At 59.0% G+C, this 21,822-nt stretch overlaps 1 protein-coding gene across 3 annotated transcripts; it reads right to left on the bottom strand.

Moving 5' to 3' along the window:
• Positions 1 to 7,844: 7,844 nt before the first annotated feature.
• On the bottom strand, positions 7,845 to 21,629 carry EPN1 (epsin 1). 3 transcript variants are annotated; one of them, XM_079724261.1, is made up of 11 exons: positions 21,460 to 21,629; positions 18,317 to 18,643; positions 13,935 to 14,184; positions 12,538 to 12,662; positions 12,098 to 12,172; positions 11,464 to 11,547; positions 10,527 to 10,830; positions 10,052 to 10,162; positions 9,867 to 9,953; positions 8,523 to 8,780; positions 7,845 to 8,439 (listed from the first exon to the last, which is right to left on the bottom strand). In XM_079724261.1, the coding sequence occupies exons 2-11, from the start codon at positions 18,542 to 18,544 to the stop codon at positions 8,231 to 8,233; spliced, it is 1,731 nt and encodes a 576-aa protein (XP_079580387.1). In that variant the 5' UTR covers positions 18,545 to 18,643; positions 21,460 to 21,629; the 3' UTR covers positions 7,845 to 8,230. The 3 variants fall into 3 exon arrangements, with proteins under 3 accessions (XP_079580387.1, XP_079580388.1, XP_079580389.1); XM_079724262.1 differs by lacking the exon at positions 12,098 to 12,172; XM_079724263.1 differs by lacking the exons at positions 18,317 to 18,643; positions 21,460 to 21,629 and adding an exon at positions 17,882 to 17,902.
• Positions 21,630 to 21,822: the final 193 nt, after the last annotated feature.

Here is a 21,822-nt window from a genome sequence, read left to right as displayed (position 1 = left end):
GGAAGTTGGCTCTCCCACCTCAGAGGCTCAGGCCTGACACCCGGCCGGAGTACCAAGACCTGTTCTTTAGGAATTCTGGGGTATTTTGTTCTTTGTTTTCTTTCTTTCAGGTATGTCTTTTTTCTTACTTAGTTGCAGTGAAGTTTCCAGGAATGAAGCAATAGGCAGGTAAATGGTCTCCAGTTGGAAGCCAGGCATTTTTTTTTTCTGTTTTTTACAACTTTATTGGAGTATAATTGCTTCACAATGGTGTGTTAGTTTCTGCTTTATAACAAAGTGAGTCAGTTACACATATACATCTGTTCCCATATCCCTTCCCTCTTGCATCTCCCTCCCTCCCACCCTCCCTATCCCACCCCTCCAGGCGGTCACAAAGCACCGATCTGATCTCCCTGTGCTATGCGGCTGCTTGGACAAAGCGAGAGAGAGGCATGGACATATATACACTACCAAACGTAAGGTAGATAGCTAGTGGGAAGCAGAAGCCAGGCCTTTGTCAAGCTCTTGCTAGTTCTTGTTTTCCTGGTTTCCCTGGAGGGAGAAGCAGGAGGTGGTGCTGGGCTCTGTCCCTACTGCTTTCCCCATGCAGACTGGTGCGCACACGTCCTCTCGCTGCCTCTGCTCTTGGAGGGGCAGCCTGTGCACACACGTCCCAGTCCGGGGGCACAGAGGGCCACGGTACGGACCGTCTGTGTAATTCTCACTCTGTCCCGTCTGCCATAGATCGGCCGCTTCACCCTCTTCTGAGAGCCTCAAGTGCTTCCCTGGCAGTTATGAAGGGATCTTTATAGTCCTTTCTGGAGTCCAGGGTCTTCTGCTAGTTTTCAGCCAGTGTTCTCTGAGAACTGTTGCATCTCTAGATGTATTCCTGCTGCACGTGTGGAGAGAGATGAAGTCCACGTCCACCTAGTCCTCTTCCACCTTGAATCCCGATACATTCTTGAAGTATTCAGGATGATCATGAATTCTAAAAGGGGTGGAGTACGCTCTCTGTCTCCTGTCAATTATTCATGGACTCAGTACATTTTATTTAACACCTATTATGTGTCAACAGTGTTGTTGAACAAGACAGACATGGTTCCTAAGTTCATGGACCTTACATGAAGGTGGAGAACAGGACATATTGATACAGGTGAAGAGAAGTAAATACAAAATAATAATGGTGAAAGTTATAACTGATGTCAGGTGTACGTTCTCCAGGCAAAGCCATTTCTCTGGAGTATGATGGTGTCTTTTTTCCTCAGGAGAAGTAAAGAGTGAGAATCCCTTCCCAATGTTGGTTAGGTAAGAAGGCTGCTGATGTCAACGCCAGCACAGCCTCCTTTCTGCTTCAGGCCACTTTGAAGCCCTCTCCATGTCTTTTCAGAAAGATGTCCTAAGAACTGCAAACCAGGCAGCTCTGAAAAACCATGTATCTTATACAGATAGCAGCTGGGTCTCTGGCCAATGTCATCCTTTTCTTCCACAGCATCTCTCCAGTCTTGCCTGGCCCCAAGCAGAGGCCCACCCACATGGCTGTGGCTAATTTCCTGGTTCTTCTCTCCTCTGGGATTCCCCCACAAAGTGGCAGCTTTTGTTTCAAGGAACTCCCTGTCCAGTCTTGGGTGTAAATTTGTATATTATATGAAGAGAGTGGCTCGCAGCACCACCCTGTGCTCCACCTGTGTCCTGAGCACCTATCAGTCCTTCACCCTCATCCCCAGGGGAGGGGAGTGGAGTGGATGATGCTCAGAAGTAGAGCCCCCAAGGTCATTGGTCCTTCCTGTTGCACCTGCTGGATGCTTAGGGTCTTAATGAATATCTCTGTTTCTGTGACAGTCACTGGTCCACAGTACATGGGAAATGAAACTGACAACCAAGGCAAGTGGTTCTGTTCATCCTCAAGTCCCTTTGCAGACATTGTCATCCTGTGGTCCATCTCTCATGCCATGTTTACTGGCCTCATGATCTGGTCCAGTGGCTACATGGTACCTTCTCCTGCACAGACGCAAGAGAGTGCAGTATATTCACACCCCCACTGGCTACCACAAATGTCCCCCGGAGACCAGAGCTACCCACACCATCCTAATGCTGGTGGTCACCTTTGTCAACTTTTACATACTAAATTGCATTTTCGCTTTTTATACCACTACTTTTATAGATTCTCGTCTGTGGTTAATGCAGGCCACTCATATTTTGGCTTTATGTTTCCCCACTTTTACCCCCTTCCTGTTGATCCTTAAGGATCCTAGAACTCCTAGGGTCTGCTTGGGAGTTGTTGAAATCACGGTTGAAATGCTAAATTGCTAAATGTATTATGTCAGCTTCTATAACATCACAATTACTACATTGAGTCATCATTTACCAGTTACCCATTGTTATAAACTTTGTTATAAAACATGAATGACTTCATACTTACGATTTTAACCATTCTTAAGTGTATAATGCAGTGACATTAACCACATTTACAGTGTGTACAGCCATCACCACTTCCTATACCCAAGACTTGGTATCATTAAAAGAATCACTCTCCCTTCTCTCAGCCCAAAGCGCCCTCTATTCTACTCAGTCTCTATGGATTGCCTGTTCCAGGTACTTCATATAAGTGAAGTCATATAGTATTTGTCCCTCTGCATCTGCCTTGTCTCTCTAACTGAAATGTTTTCAAGGTTGTCCCACCTTGTAGCAGATATCAAACTTTCGCTTTTATGGCTGAAATCTAGTCCATTCTATGTACATACAAGATTTCATTTATTCATTCAGTCGCTGATGGACACTTGCATTGTTTTCATCTTTTGGCTATTGTGAATAGTGCTGGTATGAACATGGGTGTACAAGTATCTGTCTAGTCCCTGCTTTCAGGTTTGTTGGATATATACCTAGGAGAAATTGCTGTGTCATATGGTATCTCTATGTTTAACCTTTTGAGAAATCACCAAACTTTTCCACAGCTGCTGCAATATTTTATATTCCCACCAGCAATGCACAAGCATTCCAGTTTCTCCACATCTTCTGCAATACTTGTTATTTTCCATTTCTTGACTATATCCATCCTAGCAGGTGTGAGGTGGTATCTCACTGTTGTTTTTTTTAACATCTTTACTGGAGTAAAATTGCTTTACATTGTTGTGTTAGTTTCTGCTGTACAACAAAGTGAATCAGCTATACATATACATATATCCCCATATCCCCGCCCTCTTGAGCCTCCCTCCCACCCTCCCTATCCCACCCCTCTAGGTGGTCACAAAGCACCGAGCTGAGCTCCCTGTGCTATGCGGCTGCTTCCCACTAGCTATCTATTTTACAGTTGGTAGTGTAGATATGTCCGTGCTACTCTCACTTCATCCCAGCTTACCCTTCCCCCTCCCCATGTCCTCAAGTCCATTCTCTACGTCTGCGTCTTTATTCCTGTCCTGCCCCTAGGTTCTTCAGAACCTTTTTTTTTTTTTTTTTTTAGATTCCGTATATACGTGTTAGCACATAGTATTTTTTTCTCTGACTTACTTCACTCTATGACAGAGTCTAGGTCCATCCACCTCACTACGAATAACTCAATTTTGTTTTTTTATGGCTGAGTAATATTCCATTGTATATGTGTGTCACATCTTCTTTATCCATCATCTGTTGATGGACACTTGGGTTGCTTCCACGTCCTGGCTATTGTAAATAGTGGTGCAATGAACATTGTCTCACTGTGTTTTGATTTGCATTTCCCCAATGGCTAATGATGTTGAGAATCTTTTCAAGTATTTACTGGCAGTTTATCTTTGGAGAAATGTCTATTCAAGTCCTTGCACGTTTTTGTATGGGGTTGGTTTTTTTTTTTTTGCGGTACGCAGGCCTCTCACTGCTGTGGCCTCTCCCGTTGAGGAGCACAGGCCCCAGACGTGCAGGCTCAGCGGCCACGGCTCATGGGCCCAGCCGCTCCACAGCATGTGGGATCTTCCCGGACCGGGGCACGAACCCGTGTCCCCTGCATCGGCAGGCGGACTCGCAACCACTGCGCCACCAGGGAAGCCCGGGGTTGGTTTTTTAATTTATATTTTATTTTTGGCTGCGGTGGGTCTTTGCTACTGTGCGTGGGCTTTCTCTAGTTGCGGCGAGTGGGGGCTACTCTTTGTTGCAGTACGCAGGCTTGTCATTGCGGTGGCTTCTCTTGTTGTGGAGCATGGGCTCTAAGCACCTGGGCTTCAGTAGTTGTGGCACGGGCTTAGTTGCTCCACGGTGTGTGGGATCTTCCCAGACCAGGGCTCAAACCTGTGTCCCCTACATTGGCAGGTGGATTCTTAACCACTGCACCACCAGGGAAGTCCCACCCCTGGGGTTGGTTTTGTTGTTAGTTTTTCAGAGTATTTTATATATTTTGGATATTGAATCCTTTTCAGTATAAGATTCACAAATATTTTCTACCAGTCTGTAGTTTGCTGCTATGGGCGGGATGGGTGGGGGAGGCAGTTCTTTAGAGACTGGTGAGTCTGTCGCTGCAGGTGTGCCATCCAGGGAAAGGGGCTGTGAGTGGAGATTAAACCACATCCATCATGGTACCATTTTTAGTATTTGTCTTCTGTTTAATTCACATTCTCAAATAATCGTTATTTGCCTTTATAATGATTGAAGTTAATGAGGCTTAATCAGGTTTGCCTGCATGATTGAAGTGAGGCAATTTGAAGTCATCAGTTGGAACATTCCGAAAGGCAACACGGAAGCAATTCTGCCATAGTCCTATCGTGAACCTCTCCCCCATTGTTTATTCCCCTTTGAACGCGTCGGGTTAACTGCTACAGGGTCCCCCCCCCATATATACACTAACACCAAACTGTTCCTAGCCAGGGTACAATTACCATTTTAAAATTCTCCAGGGGAAGGGGATGCAAGGGGGCAGCTGAAATGAAACTAGATCTGTAGATGAAACTAGATCTCTTGGATGTAAACGATGGTTGAGGGTAGACAGGAGTTCCCCAGCTGTGTGTGGGGGAGAGTGATGACCTTGTTATCTACAGTTTTGTGTGCTTGAAAACGTCCATTAAAATCGTATTTTAAGGAGCAAATGTTAAATAGTACTCTTGGAAATTATAAGTGTTCGAACAGAAGTAAACTGACGTGGATGAAACAAAGAATTCGCCCTAGAAGTAGAATTAAGAGCAGGAAGACACACTCAGTAGGAGACGAAAGACAGCAAAAAGAACTTGCTGAAAAGCTCTCGGGAAACCTATGGTTGTCCCGGGGGTTGGGGACCCTGCGGGCTTTCAGCTGGTATGGTTGGCGGGCACTAGAATTCCCGCAAAGTACAAGGAGTTGCTGGGAGCAAGCTTTTTCTGAGTCAGGTAGTAAATACTTTAGGCCGGAGGGTCTCTATGACGCCTATTTAACGCTGCCTTTGTATGCAGAAGCCGCCCTAGACCACGGGTGTGGCTTCATGCCAGTAAAACTTTACTTACAGTGCGCGTCCCTTCCCACCCTCGAGCACAGGGCGGTGACCCCTGAATTGGGGCATCAGCTGACGTGTGTGGGTTTCACTCCCGCACAGAAAAGGGCTGGTTACACCGACTGAAAGCAGGAATGAGGGCGTTGGTTCCAGTGTGGCAGGAGACGGACGGGCGTTCTGCAGAGAGCAGACCGTTCTGAAGAAAAGTATTTCTGCTTTAAAGGAAACATGGGGCAAAGGCAGAGTCTGGCTGAGGCCGAGTCTGGGCCTGAATTGGAGTTTCCGTGTGAGAAAAATTAAGACGGGGTGGGACTGAAACCCTGTGAGCTTGTGCAGCGCAGGGCGGTCAGTACGGACGTGCACATGCGTGAGAAGGGGGCATCTGCAGGGGCAGGTGAGAGGGAGGGTGCAGGTGAGTGTGGGGACGAGCTGAGGGCGTACGTGCAGGTGGACCAGGGGGCCTGGGAGAGAAAGCGTGTCCAGCGCTGGCGCCCAGCTGCCCAGCGTCGCCCCCCCCGCGCCCGCCGCCCTCGGTCTCTGGCGCCACCTGCTGGCCACAGGCCCACAAGCCGCTCCCTGACCCTAAACCAGAAGAGCCCTGGGCGGGGGCTTGTCCCTTCAACCCCCTGGACAGAGACGCCCGGTCGGAGGCGCACGCACAACGGCCCGGGCAGCGGGCGTGAACCACCAGGAAGGGACGGGCCACTACAGACCAAGAGCTCGGGCCTTCGGGGCGGGCGCCCTCAGGCGGCAGCTCCCCCTGAGAGATGGTGGCCGGGACACTCTGGAAAGCGTGATACACGAGGAGACCCAAGGTTCTGGAGCTCCTGTGAGCTTCACGCTGTAAGGAATGGAAAGGACGTCCGGGAGGTGGTGATGCCTCATGGGCACGTGGCTGACGGGGTTGTGGTGGTTTCTCCTCTTGTTTTGACAAATAAGGAAACGGCCAGAAAGACTGCAGTCTCTAACCTTTAACCCTTCCACTAGCGTTTTAAACTGAAGTCCCACATTCCCATCATCGCCTTCCTCTGCATTTTTTAAGAGGTGGCGGGCAGGCTCTGCGGCAACACGTCCAGTGAAACAGAGGGTCTGGCTCGTGTCTGGAGGGGGAGGGTCCTCGGGGACCCCAGGGGCTGGAACAGGAGGGCTCAAGAGCCCGAGAGTCAGGAGCAGGGATCAGGTACCCCCAAGGATGGTACCCCTGCCCTTGGCAACTGCCCCACCGCGCCCCCGGGCCACCTCCCCACTCCCACAGTCCAGGTGGCCAGGAGCCCGCCCCCCACACCCCGTAAGCCCAAGAGACACAGCATCTTGAGTCCTGAACCAACCGACTGGACCGAGTTCCCTGGGCCCCGTCCTCCTTGGGGAAGGGTGGTGGTCCCCTCTTCCATCTATCCGGACCCCACAAAACTCCAATCACCGCAAGTGCGCAGGAGGGAGCCTGGCCTGACCAGTCCAGGGCCACTGATCCTAACCCCCGCCTCTGACCTGTACACTCGCTCCTGTTCTAGGACCCATCGGGGCCACCGTGCCACAGCCGTGTCTGAGGCTCCCCAGTCCCCCCCCCACACCGTGGGAAGTGGGCACCACTGGAGGCAGGTCAGTGCAGGCCAGCCTGGGCACACCCTCCGGCCCCTGGTGGTCTGCATGCACCTGTGCCCTCGCGCACCCCAGGCCAGAACACCTCCTGGGGAAGAACAAAGGCCAGTTGATCTCGGGGTGCCCAGCCCATGGGATGGAGCCCCCCCGGGCCCCTGAGCCAGCTGTTAAAAGGAATCACTTCGGGACAAACCGGGGCGGGGACCTGACCCCACGAGTGTGGAGGGAGCCCACGTGGGGTCCCCATCACCCAGCCGGGACCGCGGGGCTGCGGGGCTGCGGGGCCTGGACCAGGCGACGCTCGCTGTTCCTGGGGCCGACAGTGGCTTCACCTTGCCGGCTGGCCTGCAGACCCCCGGGGCCCAGCCTAGAGAACAGCAGGCAAGAAGCACCTGTGGTCTCCGAGCTCAGCCAGCAGCAGCCGATGCGCGTCTCCAGCGGTGCCACGCTGGGCACAGGACGGCTGGAGCGTGTCTGAGGTGTGTCAAGAGTGTGCCACCTCAGTAAGAACTCCCCGTCCTCACCGACAACTCATGAGTCCTGGACCCCAACCTCAACGTGCTGTCCGCTGGCACAGCCCAGGGCCCCGTCAGCTCTCCAGAGGGACTCCTGACCCCCTTTAGGGTGACTGTCTGGCCCTGAGTGGGCCACAGCTCCACCAGGACTCAGTGCCCCCTCCTACCCCCAGCATAGAACCCAGCGGCACCCAGAGGGTCAGGGCAATCAAGGCTTCCACGAGGCGCCGGCTCCCAACTGCCCCCAGGAGGCCAATGGGTTCGGAGCCCTGGGTGCCCCAGGTGAAGGGGTCAGAGGAGCCATGAATGAGAATGTGGGGGCACCGTGCCCATAAGAATTGCCATTTATTCCCGGAGTTGCCAAAATCATCACCAAGGATTCACCGGGGGGTGCATGAGGGGACGAGGAGGCTCAAACACTGATTGAGGGGCCAGTCAGGAGGTGGGAGGGAGATGGGTGGGGGACCCCCGCTGTCCCTCTCCCTTCTAATGCCGTGGGCAGGGGTCCCCCTTCGGCCGCACCCCTCCCCATCCCCAGGTCCAGTTTCTCTCCGGGGAGGCAGGGTCGGGGATGGGGGGGATGGTGTAGTGTGAGTGGGCCCCAGGAGGGGGAAGGACACTGGGGTGGGGGCAGGGGTCCCCCGCTTCACATGCACTCACAACACTGGTCGCCCAGGGAGCAGGAATGGGGGAAGCCCCCTCCCGCCCTGGATTATAGGAGGAAGGGATTAGTGTTGGGGGCCGGGGGTCCCTGGGGCATCATGGGGGGCAGGCCAGGGCCCCCGCCAAGGGGAGAGATGTACGTCGGTGGTGCTCCAGCGACCGGGGGCACGGGGCTGAGCCGGAGCTGGTTCAGGGTGAGTGTCGCGGGGGGCGCGGGCTGGAAGGGGTTGGTGATGGAGGGGCCGGTGGCCGGGCCTCCTGCAGGGGGAGAGGACAGGGAGCGGAGTCGAGTCAGGGGTCTGCCGGGCGGGCCAGCACCCCTGCTCCCGGGCCACACTCACCGCTCGGCAGGAAGGGGTTGGAGGCCTTGGCTCCTGGCGGCGTGGGGCCTGGCCGGCTCACCAGCGAGTCCAGGTCCACGAGGGCGGCATTGGGCCCCAGGAACGACTCAGGGGTCTTCCGCGTGGGCGGCGTGGGCGTCGGGGCGGCTGCAGGCGGGGGGCTCCCCACAGCCTCGGCCAGAGAGCCCCCGACCCCGCTCATGTCAAAGGCACCGGGACTGCGAGCGGGCACCTCTCCGGCGAGCAGCTCCAGCTCCCCTAAAAGGGGCCGCAGAGGGGGGGCTCAGGGGGGAGGCCGCCGTGGGGACCCTGAGGAGGCGGCCCCAGAGCCAAACCACGCGGGTGTGAGGCCAAGAGGCCAGGCCGGGAGGACCACCCTCTGACAGCCTCCAGGTCAGGGACCGACCCCGGCGGGTGACAGCAGAGCAGCACCGCTTTCGGGAAGCTCACACGACGGGTCACGACTGCCCGGAGGGGACGCGTGGGGGGGGCAGTGGCAGGCGCCCACCGTCCCAGGAGACTGGGTGATGTGCCGTTAGCGTGAGGCCTGATTTTTTTGTTTCTTTAAGATTTAAGAACCCCGTCTGATACTGAAAGACATGCACACATGTAGCTGAAGAGAAGCCTGGAAGAGTGAGAGCTGCAGACTGGATGGCAACCTACGGTCAGCCTGGGCGGGGAGAGGCCCTGCTGCCAGGCCGGCTCCCTCCAGAAAGCCTGCTGCCCTCAAAGACGCAGAGAAACCAGGGACCAGACAGAATGTTACCCAGGGCGGGGAGGCGGCCACCATGAAGAGAGCCCCCAACACCACACAGACTCGGGGTCTCACCTCAAGGACAAGCCCAGGGACAACCTGCAGACACAGGGCCAGCCCGGACTCTGGCCGGAAGACAGGCCCTCGGATCTCCAGGAAGAGGGGTGCACAAACGCCCGTGCCCCGGGCCCCAGGACGCCAGTGGGCAGGTGAGGAAAGGCGTGCGGTCCCCATAGGGAGGGGCGGCCATCAGGCCAGTCCAGGCGCCACGCCGCCCGGTAGCCCCCAGAGGCTGCACCGCACTCCAAGAAACATTCCAGGGGGCCAGAGGGCAGCACTGGGGGAAACTGGAGAAAGGGAATTCTCTGCACGATTTTTGCACCTCTTCTCTAAGTCTGAAGTTATTTGAAAACAAAGTAAGAAGTTCCTCTTTACAATGGGTGGACGACCAGCTCCACCTCAGTCACGCTGTTACAAGAGCCCTGGGGGCCGGGCCCACCTGGGGGCTGCAGCCATCCTGCTGCGTCTCAACCCTCAGGCGGCCGCCCAGCCTGGAGGACAGGCCTCCTGGGCTTGGGGGGGACACTCACCCGTGCTGCTCCCAGAGGCCGGCAGGGCTGTGCGCAGTCGCTCGAAGTCGGAGAACTCGTCGGGCTCCGTGTCAAACCCCCCGACCGCTGTGGGGTCAGGGTGTGCCCTCAGCTTCCCCAGGGGCCCAGGCGACGTGACTCCTCCCACACTCGAGGCCCAGCCCCCCCGGGCCACCCCCCAGTACCTGCGGTGCCATTGGCGCTGGGCTTGGTACGGGAACCCCCCCAAGGGTCTGAGAAGGCCGGGGCCGGGGCCCAGGGATCGGAGCCTGGGGGTCCGCCGACCGGGGCCCCGCCTGCGTGAGGAAGAAAGCAGGTGAGGGGCTGGCAGCCCACCCCGCCCCCCAAAGCCAGGCAGCCCCGAGGCTTCAGGCCCCTCCCCAGCTGGCCCCTCCCCGCGTCCCCACCCTCCAGCCCTGCGACTCACACTGCCAGACGCCCCTTTCTGGCAAAGCCCTCCTCAGCCTTGAGGCCTCCAGAAAACCCCCGAGAGGCCCCTGGCCAGGGTGGGGTGAGGGGCCTCGTGCGTGCCTCACCCAGCCTCCCACCCCGCCTCCTCCAGCCCCCGCAGCCGCTGGGCACCCACCCCCCAGGGCACCCCAGGACTGCACGCCACGACTGCACGCCACACACAGGGCCAGGGAGGCAGTGGGCACTCACCGTCTGAGCTCCCCCACGGGTCGGGGGTAGGTCCTTCTCCAGCCGCAGGCGCCGCGGTCCCACCCCAAGGGTCAACCGGGGGCCCCGCGGGGGCAGCAGGCCTCCAGGGGTCCCCGGAGGAGGGTGTAGGAGCCGGCCCACCCCAGGGATCAGCAGCAGGAGGCACAGCGGGGCCCCCCCAAGGGTCCGAGGTGGGGGCCGCCGCGGGGAGGGCAGCAGCCATGGGCCCTGGGCCCCCCCAGGGATCCGCGGCCTGCGGAGCAGCCGGAGCCGTGAAGACGTCAGCAAGGTCCATGAGGGACGACTGCAGGGAAAAAAGAGACAGAGAGACAAGGGGGAGTGGGGCCGACCCCGACCCAGAGCGAGGACGCCGGGGAGACAGGACAGCCACGCAGCAGGAGGGGCAGTGGGAGCCGGGCGTCGAGGTGAGGCGGACCTACCGCCAGGGGACCTCCGAGCGCCCAGAGGACGGGAGCAGGGGCAGACGCCCAGCTGCTTGTTCGTCTGCAACGCTCCACCCCGTCCACCTCCCCACCCGCCCCGGCCCTCCTCGCACCCTAGCCCCTCCGTCCACTCTCTGCACAGCAGTCGGCTGGCCCTGCAACACCACACACCCGCTTCCCACCCAGCCCAGGCCGCTGACCGGTCCACGACGGAGTGAGGACAAGGGCCGCCGCCGCCGCCGCCCTGGGCCCCGCACCCACAGCTCCCCACACGCGTCCCGGGGGTAGCCCAGCTCGCTCTGGATGGGAGGTGCCCCCACAGACCCTGCACACCCCTTCCCAGGGGCAGAGCAGGCGGGGCAGGGCCGAGACCCTCCTGGGCTGCATCGGACACTGATGAGGCCTCTGGCCAAGGCCGGCCTGGACGCGCTCTCCCGCCAGCCCGCCCGTCCCCCCAGGCCCGGCGCCCCCCCAGGCCCGGCGCCCACACTCACCTCCTCCTGGCCCACCGTCTCCCTCTTGCTCTCCTCTATGGCCATCTGCAGCCGCAGGTCGTCCCCACGGCGGATCCGTTCCTCCTATTCCGGCCGGAAGCAGCAGGCAGGCGAGGGGTCAGACTCCGAGCAACGGGGCTGACACTGCACTTCCCACCACCCCCCACCCCGAAACGGACAGCCCCGAACCCTCCCACCCAGACAATGGCGACTGAAAATTAAAATGGGATGCGGACGATGTGTGGGATGGGGTGGGACACGGGGTCTCAGGCTGGGGCGGGGGGGACGATGACGGGAGGGTGCCGTGCAGGGGACAGGACGGGCCGGGCCGGGCCGGGCTGCTCTAACAGGCTGGGGAAGCACGGGGCGCCTGACTCCGGGTGTTTTCTGCAAGGGGTGAAGGTGGTGGAGCCCTGGGCTGTGACGGAGAGAGAGATGGGCACCCTCACCACCCCGAGCAGCCACAAGGCATCTGCGTCATGTGCCGGGTATCCTTCCGGGGACCCATTAGACACAAGGTCCCACTGAAAACGCTGCAGCACGAACGTGTGGGGGTGGGGCCCTTCAAGGTGAGAGGAGGCTGGGACCTGGGGAGGGTCTCAGGGGAGCCTCGGGGTGGGGAGGCTGCTCTGACCTTATCGTGCTCCTCACGGCTCAAACTAAGGGCCAGCTGGAGCTGGACGTCATCCTCGGGGCCGCAGGACGGGGGCTGGGGGAGAGAGAGTGTGAGGGGCTGGGGGAGACAGGTGGGGCCCAGAGGCGGGGAGAGAGAGACGTGCACACACAAGGATGGAGACAGAGAGCCAGGCTCGGACACAGCAAGAGACACACAGACACAGTCCCCAAACTGGTGAAGAACAGCAGAGAGACGAGCCTGGGGTGTGGGTGGGAGCCGGGCTGGGCAGGGCCAGGAAGGCCAAGCACCCGGAGAGGAAAGGGAGCGGGGAAAGACGGGGCAGACGGTGAGAAGAGCAGAGAGACCGGGGGAGGACGGGCGGGCGGGGGCTGAGGGCGCGGCGTGGAGGTGGACGGCAGGACGGCAGTCGGCCCCGCGCCCCCGCCGCCCGGCCGTACCTGGTCAGCCTCCTCCTTGCTCATGGCCAGGGCCAGCTGGAGCTGCAGCTCCTCCTCCCCGCTGCTCTGCGGCCAGGCCTGCTCTGCCTCGGGCGGGGGCCCAGCGCCCACGGCTGCGGAGGAGGCTGAGGGGACACAGGCGCTGAGGCCCAGACGGAAGAGGGGACCCCACGGCCCAGGCAGCCAGGCTGGCAGAGTCTGAAACCCCCCAACTCCCCTCGGGCCTGGCCTCCCTCCCCCAGGAGCCCTAGTGGGACCCAGACCCCAGGCTCCACGGTCAGGGAGGGGGTGTGGTGTGCACGCAAACCCACGGAGGGGTGCGGCGGCCCCACCTGCAGGAAGGACGGGGTCAAGGAAGGACAGCCCTGGTGGCGCAGGACGAAAGTCTGCTGATAAAGAGGGCGGGCCCTGGGGAACCTCTGAGCCTGTGAGCTAAGTTCCTGCACAGGGTCAGAGGTGCCTTGTGGCCTGTCTCGGGGCCCCATCTCAGGCCCCAGGGGGACGGAGGGCCTTCCTCCCTGGTCCCCAGGCGGGAAAGCTCCCAACAGCCCCCAGTGGGGAGCCTGGAGCCTCGGTCTCCAGGGCTGGGGCCCTCGGCTGGATGCTGGGGGAGGAGCGGCCTGCACACCTGGCCCCAGCCCCATCCCGGGACAAGGGGCGGATGAGGAAAGGACGGAGAGAAGACATGGGCCCAGACGGGAGGGAGCGCCCAGCCTTCCCCCAACGGGCCAGGCTCGCTCCTGCCGGCCAGGAAGCGCTCACCAGCGCACGTTGCCTCTCCATCCTGACCACCCTACCAAGACGCCACCTCCATCACCTGGAAACTGCTCTGGCCTCCTACAAGGTCCCGCCTCCCCAGCCCCCCAGCCCCACCCCACCCCCATCCGAGAGCTGCCGGGCCCACCTCTCGGCATTGCTCCCATCTCTACCCTTCCCGCTTCAAACGCGCAGACAGCTTCCACCTGCGCTCACGACACCACTTGGGGAATGTCTCTACCTTTGACACCCACCCGGTCCCAGCATAAAAGGTCTTTCCCAGGAGCACTCAGGATCTGCACACCCACGTATAAAACTGAAAGCTTCCTGACACAGCTGGACCTCCCACCGTGGAGGACGCCCCTTCACCTCGTGCTCCTCATCGCTGGTCGCCACCCAGCACCTACACTTCCTCCAACTCCAGCCGAGTCCCCCTCGCCACCGCTCTGGCCCTCCTCCGTCCTGTGCAGCCACCTAGGGCCTCAGCCCCCTGCCCTCTGCCTGAGCACAGCTCCCATGGTGGCAGCAACCTCCTGCAGACCGCGCGCTCCCTCTCGGGCACGGGCTGCCCCCAGACAGACCGGAGGGAGCACGCAGGTGAAGGGCGCAGGCGGCGGACGGGCCCGGACACCCTGGCTCACCCGTGGCGGTCTGCGCCAGCTTCTCCTTGGTCTTGAGCGCGTGGGCACGCTCCTCCCGCAGCCGGTCCTCGTCGCGCAGCAGGGCCACCAGCTGCTTGGCCTTCTCGCGCACGTTCACACCCTGGTCCTTGCCGTCGCGGTCCACGTACTGGAAGTCCTTCAGCGTCTGCACGGCGTACATGTTCTCCTTGCACTGCTGCGACACGCGCTCCGAGCCCGTCTTGATGAGGTACTCCATCAGCGTCATGGCCTGCAGGGGGGGACGCACCGTCACCCGAGGCCCAGCCCACCCACGCCCTCCGCGGCACGAGCTGCCACCGGGATGGGCCTTGAAAACACCACGTGGGGTGGCCGAAGCCAGGCCCCAAAGAGCAGAGTGTGTGAGAGTCCACTCACAGGAGATGTACGGGCGGGCAAACCCACAAACTGGGCCCGGGGACTTGAGGGGGACTCTCAGTGGAATCGGGAGATCCCCCCTTCTGTCTGGGGGGACGAAAACATTCTGGAACTAGGTGGGGTGATGGCTGCACAACATCGTGAATGTGCTTAACGCCACCAAGCTGTGCACTTTAAAAGGGTGAACTGTGTGTCACGTGACCTACGCATATCTCAATAAACACCCGGAAAGGGGAGACGGCCAGTGCATCACCGCAGCCCGCGTGGGGATCGCCAAGCGAGCGGTGCAGACGCTGCTCTGTTCATTAAAACGAAGATCTAAGGTCGCATGGCTGGAAGGCAGCTTGTTAGGTCCCGCTCAGGGTGCCCAGTGCACGACGCACCCACCCGCTTTCTCTGGCACCCTGTGAGTCTGCAAAGTGTCATCCCAAGCATAAAGTTTCACACCGCCCCGGCGCAATCTGAAGACAATGGTGGAGGAGGGAGACCCCGTGCCGTGCCGGCAGGGCCCGTCCAGGCCTGGGCGCTCTGAGGGAGGGCCACGCCGGCAGGGAGGAGGGAACACCCTTTGGGATCTTCTGCGTTTTATGACATGGGAACAAATTCCCTTTTCAGCAAGGTTTAATGGAAAATACCCCCTACTCCCCACCCCAGGCAAGGCCTTTGTGGTCTGCAGAGCCTGGACTCCAGGCGGTCTGGGGAGTGAGGCGAGGGATCCTGGCCCCTTTCAGGCTCTGTGGGAGGCCATGGCCACTGTCCTCAGGAAAGGGGCACACCTTAGATTTTGCAGGTGACACCAGGGGCCTCCCAGGGTTCCCAGACCCACCCAGGGCTCCTAGGTCTAGAGCAGAACGAAACAGAGAGGGCGGGGCAGGCCACCCGGGAAGCCGTCTGAACGGCAGCGTCCGCCAGGGTCACAGCTCCCCAGCCTCCCCAGGGAGCCTGACCTGTATCTGGCATGGGCCCTGAAGGTGTGTTGACACTATTCACCTCTGTAATTAGAGGTTAGTCTTTAACTGACCGAGAGATGTTTACGCCTTAGAGGAGAATGGAAAGAAGTAAAACCACCTCCGCGTGTGGAAGGCTCCGGAACTCCTGGGCCAACGGTGCTTGGGAATTCAGAATTTTCCCGGGTTCACGCCATAAAGACTGCACACAGGGCTTCCCTGGTGGCGCAGTGGTTGAGAGTCCGCCTGCCGATGCAGGGGACACGGGTTCGTGCCCCGGTCCGGGAAGATCCCACATGCCGCGGAGCGGCTGGGCCCGTGAGCCATGGCCACTGAGCCTGCGTATCCGGAGCCTGTGCTCTGCAGCGGGAGAGGCCACAACAGTGAGAGGCCCGCGTACCGCAAAAAAAAAAAAAAAAAAAGACTGCACACACCACTTGTAACAGAAGTCCCCCAGAGGAGGGTGACACCAACGGTCGCACTCTGTGGGACCCTCAAATGCCGGATAAACAACCTCACCCCAGTCCAGATGGGGCCTTGGTGCCAAATGACTTTTGAAAACTTTCGTTTTCAGAGCTCTGGGGACTTTGGAACTGCAGTTTAAAGACTATGAACATGGAAATAACCCAAACACCCCACAGGGGGGAAAAACACATGTACGAGCCGTGGTGTGTTCATATGACAGGAGCCCCCCCACACAGCCACGGACACGAATGAGTGGCTGCTCCACACGTCAACCCCCCACACGTGACGGCGAACAAAGACAAAAGACAACAGGCACCAAGGGTCACAGGCCACAGGACTCCACGCCTGGAACAATCTCGGCAGACGGAAGGCCGGGCACGGTGCCTCCTGGGGACACATACCCTATCTCCACCTGGGCAGTGGCTACAAAGGGGTGCACACACCTAAGAGCCAGCTGGGCTGTGAACTCAGAACATGCGCCTCGATGGAAGACATCACAGGTTTCCAAAACGGCCTGGTCCAGGATGTCCCGGGCCACCAGAACACGAGCATCAGCTTCAACAGGGGTCAGCAAGCTTTCTCTGTAAAGGGCCGGGTGATAAACCCGCCAGCATTTCAGGCGTGCACTCCCGGTCCTGAGAGCTCAGCCCTGCACCAGGCCACGTGTGAGAAAGCTTTACTTACAAACATAGGCGGAGGACCAGGTGTGACACGTGGGCTGTAGTTTACTGAGCCCTATTTTCAAAAATAAAGACTGAGACCCTGCACTCCTCAGCGAAGTCAGGTGACACAACCCGGAGTCAGGAGGGTGGGCTCGGGGACGCCCCTCTCAGCCCCACCACGGCGAGGGCGGCCCTGAACCTCTGCGCCTCAGTTCCCTCACTTGGAAGAATAACCACTGCTGCTCTCCGCCCACAGGCACCGGTCACAAAAAACCTGCCACCTGTGGCCTCAGGACTCACCTCCCCTCACACACCGGCCCGGCCCCCTCCCCCCGACCTCACGCAAAGGCTCCCCAGCTCCCCCACCCTTTCCCTTCACAAGAAATGACTCAATTGAATCCAAGACCCAAGCGTGGCTTGTAGGGAGGAGCGTGGAAAGGAGCCAGAGCAAACGGGCCTCAGATCCCGGCTGGAACGTAAGCGGCGCCACCTCTCCAGGCCTCAGGCTCCTCGTCCTGGAACCCCCGGGGACCCACCCCAGACTCCAGAGGACAGACATGCTCCAGTCCGCGTCCACGAGGCCAGGGGCCTCACCCATCTTGCCCACCGCCACATACAGAGCAGGCCCTCAACTGCCATTTTACCGAAAGAACAGCGACAAATGGACTCACCAACACCCCTGGGCCCCAAGAGTCGGACTCTCCCACAGAGGGAGGTCCCGGGACTGGCCTGAGGCCGCAGTGCTGGGGGTGGGGCCTCGCCACCTGCCCTAGCCCAGGCCCTTTACCACTTCTTTTTTTTTTTTTTTTTTTTTTTGCGATACACGGGCCTCTCACTGTTGTGGCCTCTCCCGTTGTGGAGCACAGGCTCCGGACGCGCAGGCTCCGCGGCCATGGCTCACGGGCCCAGCCGCTCCGCGGCATGTGGGATCTTCCTGGACCGGGGCACGAACCCGTGTCCCCTGCATCGGCAGGCAGACTCTCAACCACTGCGCCACCAGGGAAGCTCCCTTTACCACTTCTTGACCTACCTTGGGACGCCAGGCCCCAGGTCCCCAGAACAGCAGTCAAACGAGAAACCCACCCACTGAGCGCTGCCTGCAGCTGAGTTCCCTTTACCCAAAGCCTGTGGGCTGTCCTTCCGTCTGTTCACTGGATCAGGGCGTGTGCGTGTATCACTGGGGGCACTTTAGCCACATTTATCAAAATGGCACAGGCACATGCCCAGAAATTCCAGTTCTGGAAAATGGCAAACGTACACGGACATTCATGGCTGTCTTGTTTGTAAAAGCAGAACATTGCAAACAACTTAAAAATCCAGCACCAGGTAGCTGACTACGTCAATTATGATCAACCCAGACAAGAGACAGGAAATTGTTTAAAAAAAAAGAAAGAGTGACAAATCTTTGTTGTCCTGATGAGAAATGATCCCTGACACATATGCTTGTTTTCCTTTTTAAAAGTAGGGTGTGACTTACACACGGTAAAATTCACTGTTCCTTACACGTTGCTTTGCGTTCTGGTAACTGCATACGGCCACGGGACCACCGCTGCAACGAGGATACAGAGCCAGTCCGTGGCCCCCAAAACTCCCCGGAGCTGCCCACCTGCCTGGACCTCCACGCACAGATCACCACAGAGGACAGAAGCTGGGGACACGGCCGCCTCTGAGGGAGGGGCGGACACTGGGCACCCACTTAGGCCTTCTAAGTGGATCAGTCTTGAGAATGTGCCGCTTCTTCAAAAACCACAAGGCCCAAAATTCTTTGCTGCCTTCACTGAACAAGAAAGAGATTTACATAAATTACGTAAAGACACAGAACTCCAGCTCCTCATGGAAACCAGGAAGGCGGCGCGACTCTGGGCGCCCCTTCGTGGGCACGCCCCCACCCAGCTCTGCGCCCCGCACTGACCTTGTAGACGTGCCGCCAGTTCTTGCCGTGGTCGTTGAGCCGCTTCCAGATCATGCTCATGATCTCCGAGAAGGCGACGACGTTGTAGGTGAGGTCGGCAATCTCAGACATGAGGGAGCTGGACGGGCCCCAGGGGTCGTTGCTCGTGGCCTCTCGAACCTTGATCTCGGCCTCCGAGTAGTTGTGGACGATGTTCTTCATCTGGCGCCGCAGTGAGGAGGTCGACATGGTGGCTGGCGGTGGGGAGGGGGGCGGGCCCCCCGGAGCGTGCAGAGACGGGGCGGCGGGAGGAGGGAGGCCGCGGCAGGCACTGGCAGGTCACCGCATCTGGGGAAAGGAGAGAACCTTTGGGAACACAAGCGGGATCTGCGGCCACCCGGCTCCCCGCTGCCCGCGGGGTGGAGGCCCAGGTCCCCACTGCGGCCTGCGAGGCTCTGGCCCTGGTTAACCTCTGCCTTCGTCACCCCAGCCGCCTTTCAGCTCCTCAGTCGAGCCCAGCTCCTTCCTGCCAGGCTCAGCGAGGCAGAACGTGCAGTGGCAGGCCGCAGGCCTGAAGGAGGCACGCCCCAGTCAACACTTCCTCGCCTGGCACTTCCCGCACCGCAGTTTTCTCCTCTGTGAGATGGGGCTTCATTCGGAGTCCAGAAAACTGGAGGGAGGCTGCGGCGCAGGAAGCGCGCTATCCACGTGGGTGGTGTCATGAGACAGTCACCCTGCTCTTCCTCCCCTCACGAGGTCCTCGCAGTCAGCGGCGGGCGCCGCTGGAACACCCCACCCCAACACCACAGCCACCATTCCCCAGGGGGCCTCGTCGGTAGGCTCACTCGCCCTGGTGATTTTCTACTCGTTTGTCTGACTCTGTGGCTGAGGCCGCCCTGAGAGCCCCATGGGGGCAGAGACCACGTTTGTCTGGACGTGGCTTTTCCCATCAGAGGAGCTGACCCGGAAGAGCCATTCAATAAGCCGTGCAGGAAGGAAGGGAAGGAGGGAGGGCAGGAAAGACCTCTGGAGCCGGGGTGAGGTGGGCAGAACCCCCTGCAGGAACAGGGACACACAGGGAGGAGGCCGACAGAGGGAGCAGCGACAGACAGGAGGGGGTATGCCGGGGGGCGAGGTGTCCCAACGGGGAGGCTCGGGAGGAGAGATAAGGAACAAGCCCGCTGGCTAGGCCCCAGCTTCGTGCCAGGCACTCCTGGAGCACGAGACATCCATTATCTCACTTAACACTGCGGGCGGGGTTCTGACAGCTGAGGAAGCAGGGGCTCACAGTAGGTGAAACAACCCAGCCAAGGTCACACGCTAGGCACGGCGGCGCAGACTCCACCCCAGGCCACCTTGGGCTCCAGAACATTCTCTTTTAAGTTAACCTGTGCCCAGAGGAGAGTGATGGGAAAGAAACAAAAGAGGAGAAGGGGATCAGGCCAGTGAGGCCCGTCACAGCAAGCACTCACACAGCCCTTGCCCGGTGCCAGGCGTGCTCGAGTGCCTTACACACGGTAACTCCGTTCATCCCCATGGCGCCGTGACTCACAAACACCTCACAGGGGAGGAACCCAAGGCACAGGCCTCACCTCCGGAGAAGCCCGGCTGCAGAGCAGGCTCTGACCACACCGTCCACAACCTTTCCAGCATGCTAGCCACAGGCAGAGACCTACGGAGATCGCCTACAACCTGAGTCCCAGGGGAGGCGGCTGGCCCCTGCCTTGAACACAGGAGAGCAGGCACTTGGAGACAGATGTGAACAGCTGAAAAGGGGTGGCCAGGGTGCCAAGACAGACCCAGCCAGACACACTAAGACGAAGAGCTGATCTGACACCTAACAGCAGGAGACTGAAAAGAAAGGGAAAGAGAGAGAAGAAGAAAAAGAGGCACAAAGAAAGCTCGGCAGACAAAGACACGAGAAACAGATAAAGAAACATGGGAAGAGAGTGAGGCAGGCGGGCAACGAGAAAAGACGGAGACCCTGAAACGAAAAGCGGCAGTAACCTGGGACAGGGAAGTAAGAGACAAGAAAAATGGAGAAGAACACGAACTCTGGGTCCAAATTCTGGCCTCCTTGAGATTCAGTGTGCTCAACTCTGAAATGAAGGAAAAGATTCCACCCGGCAGAACTGTTGATTAAATACAATGGATACATAAAGTTCTTGGCACTGTGCCCCGTGGGTAGTAGTTCAATAACGTTGGCTACTATTATTGTCAGAGAAAAAAACAGACCTATTTCCAAAAGGGTGGCCATCAGAAAATGTGCTATCTTAACATCGTGTGTTTATATTAACGGGCATTAGAAGATATATTCAATCTTCACAGCAAAACTAAAACTTCACAGATACTGCTTAAAACAAGCCTACATTTTTCAAAATTGCTTAGCCCAAAGAGAATTACTAGATCGAATAAAAGACAAATCATACGGCAAAATTCTCCAAAGGGTAATCAGATATCAAACGATATCAAACGTCACCTGTGTGGAGCAAAAAAATCTACAAATAATAATGGAAACCAGAGCTCCCAGCAGTTACTACGCGCCACGGTTAGGCACTTAAAAGCATCACCTCCGTTATTAGGCAAAGCTGCCCTATTACGCAGGACACATAAACACACTAATTTTAAAGACTAGGAAACTAAGGTTTGGTGATAAATCACCTGACAAATCTTACAGGCTCGCAAAAAGTGGGCCTCTGATTCCAGAGCCGGGTTCTTCACCAAAACTAACTCAAGAACCTGGGGGAAGGGGCAGACCCTAGACCAAGCGACAGACCCGCGGAGAGGGACTCGGGCTTGGAGGACACAGGTACCAGGACAAAAATGAGATGGGAAGACGGTGGGGAGAGATGCACAGAGACTAGAGACACCTGGCGAACGGAGACACCAACATTAATCCTGACCCTCAGACGCCAAAACGTGACAGAAAGGCAGAACGAGACCGGGACAGACACACGGAGACAAATGCTTTGCAAAAACGCCGAAACAGACACGGACACGAGCACAAGCGAGGCCCGCGGGAGGCAGCGGCGCTGACACACAGACACAGGCAGACGCGGGAGAGACGGAAAGCCGCGGGCGGCCCAGGCCGGCCGGGAGCAGACACACAAAGGCCGCGGAGACGCCCGAGCGCGCCCGCCCGCCGCGCCCCGGCCCGCGCTCACCTCGGCCCCCTCACGCCGCGCTCCAGGGGGTCATGGCGGGCAGCCCCCTGCCCCCGCTCGGCCTCGGTGTCGCGGGGCGCACGCCGAGCCGCGAACGGCGGACGCGGAGCCGCGCTCGGGCGCACGCGCGGACGCACGGAGGGCCGCACGCCGACGGCCCCGCCGCCCCGGCGCCCGGGAGGGGCGCGGAGAGCCGGCCGGGGGAGGGGAGCCGCCGAGCGGACGGGAAGCAACCAAAGGAGGCGACGGACCGGAAGCGGAAATGGCCGCGCGACCCGCCCAGCCGCCCCGTCTGCGGCGAGCCTGCGCAGTGGCTACTTCCGAGGACACGCTCTCCCGCGTGACGTCACTTCCGGCGCGCGG

This window comes from Hyperoodon ampullatus, assembly GCF_949752795.1.
Source record: "Hyperoodon ampullatus genome assembly, chromosome: 18".
Lineage (NCBI taxonomy): Eukaryota > Metazoa > Chordata > Mammalia > Artiodactyla > Ziphiidae > Hyperoodon > Hyperoodon ampullatus.
This window is presented reverse-complemented; position numbering and strand designations above follow the sequence as displayed.

Coding starts and splice junctions, on each gene's coding strand:
- EPN1 (XM_079724261.1), bottom strand. CDS start 18,544: ATGTCGACCTCCTCACTGCGGCGCCAGATGAAGAACATCGTCCACAAC. Junction 14,185..18,316: donor ACTGGCGGCACGTCTACAAG/GTCAGTGCGGGG, acceptor CCCCCCCTGCAG/GCCATGACGCTGATGGAGTA. Junction 10,163..10,526: donor CCCGTGGGGGAGCTCAGACG/GTGAGTGCCCAC, acceptor TTCCTCACGCAG/GCGGGGCCCCGGTCGGCGGA.